Raw genomic sequence first — 11,213 nt, forward strand, 5'->3', positions numbered from 1 at the left:
CAGGGGTCAGCAACCTCTGGCATGCGGCTCACCAGGGTAAGCACCCTGGCGGGTCGGGCCAGTTTGTTTACCTGCCACGTCCGCAGGTTCGGCCGATCATGGCTCCTACTGGCCGCGGTTTGCCGCTCCAGGCCAATGGGGCGGCGGGAAGCCACGGCCAGCACATCCCTCGGCCCGCGTCGCTTCCCAGAGCCCCCATTGGCCTGGAGCGGTGAACCGCGGCCAGTGGGAGCTGCGATCGACTGAACCTGCGGACGGGGCAGGTAAACAAACTGGCCCGGCCCACCAGGGTGCTTACCCTGGTGAGCCACGTGCCAGAGGTTGCCGATCCCTGGCACAGAAGCTATAGAAATGTGTACAATGTAATTATACCCAGTGCAATATATATTAACACATCTCAAACATTTAATAGGGCTATTTTGCATTACATCTAATCTAAACATACAGATGATAAAAACTATCATAATACCTCTCAGACAGATAGCTCTGACATGAGATCAGACATTAGTCTGGTAGTTTTTCATTTACTGTTGGTAAATCCAAATGCCTAGGAAATATAATGTCCCAACTGCAAGCCTGCAATTGTGCAGAACTTGCACTGACTTCTCCTAAATTCTCCTCCCAATACATGTCCTAAACTACCACTAGCTCTATTGGAAAAATTAGCTTCTGCATCAGGAGAAGAATATTCTCTGTTTGCAAAGGATATAAAACCCAAACGTAATGTGAGTCTTTTGAGATTGGAGTTCTGAATTCTGGGAATGAATGCAATTTGTTTTTTAATTATTTCAGTTCTCCTGATATTGCAGTGTCAGCACATTTCATTCTGCAACACTGCACACTGAAGTTTCTAAAAGAAAACAATAATATATTTGAAGACATAACAGCATGAATACAGCTTACGGGGTTTTTTTCCCCTTGAAGTCTATATCTTCTCAGATACTACTAGACACCTGGTGATGAGGCTGCATTGGGACTTAACAGTAATCTGTTGACACATCGTAAACATCAGGTGCCTGGAAGTATTAAGAATGATCTGCACTTTATCTTAAAATGTTACAGGACTGCCTAGTGAAGCAACTGTGGTAACTCCCAGCTTGATAGTTCCTTGTAAAATGGTCTCTTTCTTTTCTTCTTCTTCTTCTCTTTTTTTTTTCTATTCAATAAAATCTGTGACCACAGTTTCCCCATTCTGTCTCAGTTGATATATTTACAAATCTCTCCACACTGCATCACAAGTATAATAATAAATATTCTCTATGATCATCAACACTCCTTGCATATGTAGATAGTTTTCTACACTACTGTCATGTCACTTTAAAGAACCTATTTCTGCTGGTTTCCCTTTATCCATCAACTCTTTCATCTACTGGAAACTTGAAGAAAAAGAAATTGTGGCTTGTTTGCCAGCAGAACTATTTGCCTGTTTCCTGTTAGCATGAATTGCTTACACACTTAACTATAGAAAATTTTGATAGGGCTGAACATGTACTTGTAGATTACAGAGCAAAGTCCCATTTGTTACAAGATTAAGGGCTTGGATGGAAGTTTGAGTTAATCTTGCCATGAAATTTATACCTTTTCTCCTCTATGTGAGCCATTTAAAATTTTGGTTTGTAAATAAATTTTGTTTGTGTATATAAACACATAACAGTACATTTATGTCTAAACATATTTATGCTAAATTATTCTTTAAAGCCACTATTCTTTATTAGAGGATGTATACAATGTGCTGGTTGAATTGTTAAATAACAGTAAGATGAGTTTGTGCATAGTAAGTGTCCTAACTATGTATGACTAGTAAAGTTATAGTCTTTATATGTCATCCTATCAACTGATTAATCTATTGAATAAACATGCCCTGATTTTAAGAGTTGCTGAACACCTGCAAGTCTCATAGAAATCGATGAGTGCTGAGTTCTCAGTGACGCTGAATATCCATCCAACATTTTACACATACATAATACAGGAAATTTGAAGATTTTCATAATTATGGTACAAAACCCACTAATTCACGTTAGTTACTTATAAACCTGCAAATACTGAAATTTACTCACAAATTAGTGAGTAAATGGACAGTTAAAATATAAAGCTAATGCATTGCAAAATGTACTTAATTGGGAAGAAAATTATGCCACCTCATTCATACTGAGCCTTACTTTACTTGGCAAGTATTCTCATTGGGCCAGATTCTAAGTAGCACCTTTTTCCAGGTATCCCTTAACTTAGATGGGCTATAGGTGAGATACGATGCTATGCACATGGATAAGGATATCACAATCTGACCTATTGAATTTAGTCTGGGAGTAACTTCAGAGTAAAAAGGTAAGAATGGGAAAATCTGGCCCTTATTGATTAGACAACTGTAGTCTTGATTTGATTATTTATAAATTTTTGGTAGTGTACTAGTTAATGTGGTGTAATGCAATGTAGTATATTCTGTAAATATACAAAATCTTAGTAGAACCTCACTAGAGAACTCTACTATTAAATCCTTGCTGAGAAACAGGAAGAGAAAGAGAGCTGTTCTGTTGTGTATATTAGAAAGTAGGAGATTAATGTGGTTCCACCATACATATATATTTAAAAAACTACACTGAATATTCACTAGAGAAAATACTTATAAAATAGCTTAGCTTTCACCTACTTAAAGCAATGAGCAAATTGTGCATTTTTCACTAGTTAATGAAGGTGGACAAGAACCCAGATGGTTGGTAACTAGCTCTTCCTTTTACTGGCTACCTTTTCTTCCTAACAACATAGGTTATTTTCCTAGAAGTAGATTTTCTACCAGTGGATTAGGATCCAGATAGAGAGCCTGATCCTGCACTCTTTGGTCATGAAAAACTCCCACTGACTCCAATGAGAGCTTCAATGAAGTGCAGAATCAGACTCAAAGTAGCATGTGCTTTCTGATTTTAAGTGCAGAGTTTATATACAATATCTAATTTGGGGATGGGGAGAGAAAGAAGGCAAGAAAATATAAAATTTCATTTCATGTAGCCTGTGGTGAAGACATGCAATTTTTTCCACATAGTTCTCTTAATACAAAATCCTGATACTATAAACTTGGACCTATCCTGAACAAAGCCCCAACAACTATGTCAAACTGCGTATTTGTTTTATGATTATGTTGTGACTATTAAATTCAGGTCCACTTGTGACCTAAACTAAATTTGATCCAGCTTTCCATAAATGAAAGATGAGTGTTTCTTAACTCACTAGCTGCACCACCTTGCTCCAAAACACTGTGTGTAGATATTCAGGAAAACAGAAAGTTAAATATTAGGTATACAGGTTGATGCTATCAGGACTTAGGGTTAAATTTTTTCACAGTCATCACAGCAAAACTTTCACAGAAACCACAACACACCTTTTTTTAAAGGAGGAAATTCCTCTTTCAGTTTTATATAAATTTCAAAAAAAAAATCATGACTGATATGATACAGTGAACACTGTAAAAAAGGAATAATATTTACGACTGAGATTTTACACTACAGTTGAATCTTTACTATTTAGTAGTATCAATACATATATTAATTGCTTTATATCGACATTACATGGTTGCAAGAGAATATAATTTTCTAAGTTTTAGTAACTATTACACTTGTCACTTGGAAAAAAAAGTATTTTTGTATTCTGACAACTTCATTTTATAGTAAAAAAAATTACATGACTTAAACAAGAGTAATGGAAAGTTATTTATTTGTCTTTTAAAGCATGAATTATAAATTGAATTATTTTCGGTATTGCCCTAACCTAATATTCTTCCTTAAGTGTCACTTTTTGTTAAAATCAAGTTCTGATTTTGAATATTGCTCAACCACCTAATTGCTAGCAACACAAATTCATGATAAGTATAAAATTAAATTGTTTCTGTGACACAACTCAATAGTGGGTTGAGAAATAGTTCACAGTGACCTTGTACACAGGGCATTTTTCTGCAGTTATTAAAATATACAGCTATAGATGATCAATTATTGGCCACCTCTCAGGACAATATTAGATGCCACTGGAAACTAAGTAAATTTGGTGTTCACAAAACTGCATCATATGAAGCCTCAAATGCATTACGAATTTCCTTTTGATACATCAAGTGTCTACAGTGCAACTTTTTCTCATTAGCTGGCAACACAAAATGAGTCTGTGTCACTTTTGATACACTCAGCTCATTCCCCTATGACTCAGAACAGCATATTAGGAGAACCACAGGACAAAACAGATATGACACTTCAGATATATTTAATAGTCATTACCCAGAGCCTGCATTCAATGAAAAATCTAAAAATTGCTTTGGAGCATACCTGTAACATTTGAACATTAAGCCACACTAACTAAGGAATACTTTAAATTAGATTAGTTAGGGCCAGATTCTGCCCTCTGTTTTATGGTATAAGCCCACTGCTTCAGAACATATCTTCTGTGTTTGAACTTCATCCTACACACTATGTATTAAGTTGTTATTTTACTTAAATATTAAATTCAATCCAATGGCCCAAATTCTGCCATCACTGACATACATGAAAGTCAATGGGTGATGAGTGTTACTGAAGGCAGAATGAGGCCCACTACTGTATTTTTCAAAAATGAGCTTTGATTACAAAAACAAAAACAAAAACAGAGCATGTAAGTCTTTCACTATAAAGCAATAGTCAATATTGATTCAGGCTACTGGAAATCTGACTAGTCATTCTGTTGATTTACAATAGGATTTGAGTTTTGTTAACTTTGGCGGGGGGGGGGGGGGGGGGGAAACTATCACATACATTTTAATCTAGTTAACTAAGCAAACTTTCCAAGGCTGAAAGTTTTATTGTTTTCAGGGAAGAAAAGGAAGTAATGGGGCCCCAAATGATACTGTTCTGTGTCAAAGATAAAAAATATATGTATATATGTCCTAAAAAAGAAATTAAAAAAATTAAAAGCATACATCTTGGAAATAGCTCATATTATATACAGGATTGGAAGGCTATATACACTGTTGCAATAGATTTCCTGGGGGGGGGGGGGGAAGGGGAGGAGTGTGTCCTTAGTGTGTACAGTTTCTGCAATGTCCTGTTGGTTACAGAAGCAGACATAACTTCTTCAAATATCCCCACCTCTCTGCCCCAAACAAAAGTACAGTGAAACCTGTGGAAGAGACCACCTTTTGCTTGTTTGCAGTGTTTTTGTAGCCATGTTGGTCCCAGATTATTTATGAGAGACAAGGTGGGTGAGTTTGCCTTTCCCAGATTGCAGAAGAGCTTTGTGTAGCTTGAAAGATTGTCTTCTTCACCCACAAAAGCTGGTCCAAAATAAGATATTATCTCACCTACCTGGTCTCTCTCACCTTTATTAGGCAATACCCCAAAGTATCCCAAACATATTAGGCTTGACAGTGTTCTCACATATACCAGCTTTACAATGTTGTAACTCCATTTATGTTAGTGGAATAACTTTTGATTTACACTGGTGACACCAGCATGAGAACAGAATCAGATCCCTCAAGTATGATCTGCATACCTTTACTTTAATAAGTCCACCTCCCTGAAGTGACTGATTTTTGTTGGTGCCTTACAACAGGTTTCACTGCAGACAAAACATAACGTTTAAACCAGCGTCTAAAGTGAGGTCCGGGTTATTCTAAAAGTCTCCTACCTGAATAATGGACATCCGGCTCGGGGGAGCCTCGCTGGCGTTAGTCCCTTGCCCTGTGAAGCTGGTGTGGCAGCCCACATGTCCCTGGGGAACAGTCAGGTTGTTGGAGGCGGGTTTCAGATACATCACCTCAGACCTGGGTGAGCTGAGGGGCAGACGGGTCTGGTAGTCAAAGTACATGGGTGAGGTGGCCAAGGATGGGCTGCTCACTACGTTCATGACATTGAGGGGGCCCCTGCTGTCCTCGCCCTCACTGGGCACCAGCATTATGTCATTCTTGCTGATCTTCTTCTTCTTGCCCTTGCCTCCGCCACCGCCACCTCCTCCTCCTCCCCCGCTGCTGCTGCCCCCTCCTCCCAGCTGGGGATGGCTGTACTCTGCGATGCGGCAATTGTAGGTGCGAATCTCCTTGTTCTCCCGCTTGCACTTCACGGCGATGGTGATCATGGCAGCTAGTAGGATGATGGAGACTGTACTCAAGGTCACAATCAAGGGCAGCGACAGGTCCCAGTGTGGTCGCCGATGCTGCTCACCATTCACCTGCGGCTCGCCGGCTTCGGGCAATGGTCCTGCCAAGGCCCTGACAATCAGTTTGGCCACGGCTGAGAGGCTGGGCTTGCCGTGGTCACTGACCTTGACCACCAATTCAGCCACGGGACTGAGTTCTTCCCAGTATGGGTGCAAAGTGCGTATCTCGCCACTGGTGGGGTCCATCTCAAAGAGGTGCTCCTCATTGCCTTCGACGATCTCGTACGTGAGGCGTCCGCTCTCCCCAAAATCACTGTCCAGGGCATGCACGGTGCCCACGGGGTAGCCCACACCAGCGTTGCGTGGCACCTGGAGCTCCGCAGTGTCATTGATGAGGGCAGGCAGAACAATGAGAGGTGCGTTGTCGTTGACGTCGAGCACGGTGACACGCACAGTGGCATTGCTCTCGCGGTGGGGTGAGCCCGAGTCCTTGGCCAGCACGCGGAACTCAAAGTGCTTGGTTTGCTCGTAGTTGAAGCTCCGCAAGGCGTAGATGGCGCCATTGGTGGGGTTGACGGAGACGTAGGTGTAGATGGAGACGTCGCCCACGTGCCCGGGCAGGATGGAGTAGGACACAGTCCCATTCTGGCCCAGGTCTGGGTCCTGGGCCAGCACGGAGCCTAGGTACTCGCCAGGGATGTTGTTCTCAGGCACCTGCAGCACGTAGAGGCTCTTGCTGAAGCGGGGCGGGTTGTCGTTCTCGTCCAGGATCCGCACGGAGAAGGACTTGGTGGAGTTGAGCGGGGGGCTGCCCCCGTCCCGGGCCAGGATGGTCACGTTGTACTCGTCCTGCGCCTCGCGGTCCAGCGGCCGGTCGGTCACCACGGTGTAGAAGTTGTCGTAGTTCTCCTCCAGGGCGAAGGGCACCGCGCCCGCCCCGCCGCCGCCCAGCACCCGGCACTGCAACTGCCCGTTCTTGCCGGAGTCGCGGTCGGTGACCCGCACCAGGGCGATGACGGTGCCCGGCGGGGCGGCCTCGCTCAGCGCCCCCTGGCGGACGGAGACGAAGCCGATGGCGGGCGCGTTGTCGTTGCGGTCGATGAGGCGCACGGTCACCTTGCAGTGGGCGGGGATGGGGTTGGGCCCCAGGTCGCGGGCCTGCACGTCGATCTCGATGAGGCCGCTCTCCTCGTAGTCCAGGTTGCTCTTGACGCGGATGAGGCCGCTCTGCGGGTCGATGCTGAAGAGGTCGCGGACGCGCTCGGGCGCGTAGCCGCTGAAGGAGTACAGCACCTCGCCGTTGGTGCCCTCGTCCGCGTCGGTGGCGTTGAGGTCGATGACGGCGGTGCCCAGCGGCGCGTTCTCCGGCAGCTCCACCACGTACGAGGCCGCCTCGAAGACGGGGCTGTTGTCGTTGGAGTCGATGAGGCGCACGTTGAGCTGCACCGTGCCCGAGCGGGGCGGGTCGCCGCCGTCCAGCGCCGTCAGCACCAGCGTGTGGTGGCTCTGCTCCTCGCGGTCCAGCGGCTTCTGGATCACCAGCTCCGGGAACTTGGTGCCGTCGCCCCGCGACTTGACGTCGAGCGAGAAGAGGCCGTAGTCGTCGCGGGTGAGCAGGTAAGTGCGCAGCCCGTTGTCGCCGGCGTCCGGGTCGTGGGCGCTGGTGAGGGGGAAGCGGGTGCCCGGCGCCGCGTTCTCCGAGATGTCCATGTCCACCTGGTCGGAGGGGAAGGCGGGCGCGTTGTCGTTCAGGTCCTGGATCTCCACCTTGATCATGCAGATCTCCTGGTCGTTGGCGAAGACCTCGAGCGAGAGCTGGCACTTGGCGCTGCGCCGGCACAGCGCCTCGCGGTCGATGCGCTGCTTGGTGTAGAGCAGCCCGCTCTCGCCGTCCACGTCCAGCAGGTGCGGCGCCGAGTTCTCCAGCACCCGGAAAGTCGATTTGGTCCCCCGGCCGCCTCCCCGCTCCGCCGGCGGCGGCTGCCCGCCCGCCCCCGCTTGCAGCCGGGCATCCCTGCCGATGTTCCCGATCACCGTGCCCGCCCCCTGCTCCTCCGGCACCGAGTAATTCAGGTTCTTCAGAGTCAGGGCAGGAGCCCAGCAGAAGAAGAAGCAACAAATGGAAAGGTACATCCCCAAGCCAGGGGGTGGTGGCAGCTGCTGCAGCACCAGGGTGGCCCCTGCCCCCTCTTCCTCCTCCGCCGCCTTATTCCCTCTCCCTTCTTCTGTTCCCGCTGCCTACCCCTGTGTTTTAAGTTGCTGAACCTGTTGCTCTAAAACATCTGCAGAGACACAGGTTGCGGGGCAGCAAATGGAGCATGTAGCTCGCAGGGAGGGGCGAGAGAGCGAGAGAAAAGCCGCCTCAAATCCAGCGCTTCTGCGGCCACACAATCCCCGCACAGTTACTTAGGCTGTCCAACTTCAGCTGGAGGAAGAGGAGGAGAATAAAAATATATCTTCTTCTTTAGACGGATGGGTTGTTTAATTTTTTTCTTTAATATTCGCCGATTTACAAAGAATATAAAAAATGATCGGTGGTGATGGTGGTGGTTTTCCAGATCAGTCCAAGGAATTTAAAAAAATATATAGAAAAGGGAGCTGGGTGTTGGGAAGCAGGACCGTAAACAGAAAACGCTTATTTGCTACTCAGTGCTTGTGATGCGACTGATGGAGTGGAGGGTGGGTAGGATGGGGAGACAGCGGGGGAGGGGGGTAAAAAGAGTCTCTCGCCTGTGTAGAAGCCCGCTCCGTGTGCAGTGAGAGGCAGTGAAATGTCTGATTGCACCGCGGGGTTGTTGGTTTTCAGGGAGTGTTTTGCTGCATTTAGAGATCTAATCTTGCATTGCTTGCGGCGACGAACTGCATCTCGCTGCCATCGGTATTTCCCCCTCGCCGGCTCCGCCACGCTCACTCTTTCCTTTCCGAACAACAAAAAGAGGGAGGGAAATTGCAGTGTGAAAACTAGTGTCCGGATTTGTAGTTTCCTTTCTCTCCCCGCGCCACCAGCCTCCCTCTCTTCCTTTTTTGGGGGGTGGGGTGGGGGATTAAGAAACCCACCAGCTGCTCGTCATCACTAGCGATAGATGTGTGTTAAAAAAAAAAAAAAATCACAGGCTGTGCTCAATCAAATGCACACTTGGGTTTCTTTAAGACAGGCCAGTAGCCGCCGCCACCACCACATCCTCTCTCACACACTGTGAGTGTGTGTGTGTGTCTGTGGAGCAGCACTTTTCTCGATGCAGTTTAATTCCAGTTTCCTTTTCTTTCTAGTCGAGAGGAAATCAACAGGCAACCCATGGCTGGACGCACAGATTTAAAAAAAAGAGAGAGAGCGAGGGAGGGAGGGGGGAAAAAAGCAACCCACCACACACACTCTCTCTTAGTCTCTCGCTAAAAGGGAAACAGTCTCTGCATTCACAAGGCTGAGCTGTCAAGTGCCTCTCTTTTCTTTCTATTCAGCATCTCCTTCCAATGACACTGCCTCCTAGTCCTCTTCATTTAGGGGAGGGGGAATCTTGGCGATGAATAAAAAGAGGCAAATATTTTGATCGACAATTCTTTTAGAATAAAACAAATACAATTCAGTGTTTGGTGTGATGCATTTTGCAGTCTTTTCAAGCTGTAATAGTCTTTCTGGGCATCTTGGTGTATGGGGAAAGAGCGGCTGCAATGCCAGATGCGTTCACCCGGGATGATTTACCTCCCCAGTGATAGTATGTATAGGTATATATCGGGGGGAGAGAAGGGGGTTAATTTTTATTTCAGGTTCTTTTAACAGCCGAAAAGAAATGATTGACACATCCAGAAATGCAGGTGTTTCAATCTGCTGGATGAGTCAGATCCAGCGGAACAAATCACATTCACTATCGCCTCATGTTCCTCCCTTCACAGACATTAGTTGCAGCTTCTTCCTAACGCTTTTCTGACTCACGCTGTAGACAGAAAAATCAGATTCATGTTTTGGAGGAAAAAAAGAGAGAGGGGAAGAAAGAGGAGGGTGTCGGATCCAGCACTTTTACTATACCTCTTTCTCCGGGAGACTGGGGATCAGGAAAACAAGGCTGTTATCCACTCACGGGCACAGAGGCGCGTCTGTCTCCTGCTTTGCTGAGTGTTTTAGCCACCTTTCCTCAGAGTTATGTGTGAACACCCAGAGATCTTGCACATTAACGGGAGGGGAAAGCACAGGTTCCCATTGAAATGCTCACAGTTCTAGTTCCAAGTCTCAGTTCTGTGTTGTTTTTTCCTCCTTTATTTGAGTCCGGAGCCACTGTACATAGTTAATTCTGCAGTCTGTTGTAGAGGGATTTTTAAAAATTCTTCTCTCGGTCTCATTGATGGGTAGCACCTTTCAAACAGGCATTAGCCAGCGTTAACTAGACCACATGCAAAAGCGATGTCGATTTCAGAGATAACAGATCCACAGTATAAGCCGTCCGTGGGTAAGTGGAGATTTGCGAAAATTCAACAGTTGGAGCACTGTCTCTTATAGCTCCCCCTCCCTTACTGCAGCATTTGCTGGGTTCCCAGCCCCATCGCTCTCTCCCAGTGCCTCTTGCCGACTGACTCTATTCACCTCACGCCGCTGCTTAAACATTGATACTGATTCCCTGCCAGCCAATCCGTGCTGAGGAAAGGAACCTGCCTCCGAACCTGACCTCCAATGAGAATCAGTGGAAAGGCTTGGGGAGGCGGTGCTAGAATCCCCAGTGCTTTGGTGTCATTGATTAGATCAGTTAGATTGGAGACTAACAATGTGAGAAGGGCTTGTTGCTTGTAAATTGCAGTCTCTCATTTCTACACACTGCAGCGTCTCTCTGGCATTTTTATTTTTATTTTATTTTTGTAGAAATATTAAGGAGTCTTAGGTGATCGCTGAAAATAGAGAAAAATTAGGACCAATACGTCCCATATGTCAGACATTAAACAAACTGTAGTAACGGCGTATGACGGGATAAAATTTGCATACATGACATAGATCCCAGATTCCCAACAGGTTCTCCACGTAAATCCCTGAGTACGGTTAGAATGCTTCACAGTGGGAATAGGAGAATGTGCCTCCGTGTGATCTAGCTGCCGGTCCTATATATCTTCTATGATACCGGTGG

At 46.0% G+C, this 11,213-nt stretch overlaps 1 protein-coding gene across 8 annotated transcripts in view; it reads right to left on the minus strand.

The window, feature by feature from the left end:
• PCDH17 (protocadherin 17) overlaps nucleotides 1-10,666 on the minus strand; it is a 105,301-nt gene extending 94,635 nt beyond the window's left edge. For 7 of the 8 annotated variants that reach the window (XM_034758387.1, XM_034758390.1, XM_034758389.1 and 4 more), the window contains exon 1: nucleotides 5,638-10,666. In XM_034758387.1, the coding sequence (XP_034614278.1) occupies nucleotides 5,638-8,238 (2,601 nt within the window). In that variant the 5' untranslated portion in view covers nucleotides 8,239-10,666. The remainder of the gene's footprint in view (nucleotides 1-5,637) is intronic. The other variant, XM_034758386.1, reaches the window with a different exon arrangement.
• Nucleotides 10,667-11,213: the final 547 nt, after the last annotated feature.

Source organism: Trachemys scripta, chromosome 1 (genome assembly GCF_013100865.1).
Source record: "Trachemys scripta elegans isolate TJP31775 chromosome 1, CAS_Tse_1.0, whole genome shotgun sequence".
Lineage (NCBI taxonomy): Eukaryota > Metazoa > Chordata > Testudines > Emydidae > Trachemys > Trachemys scripta.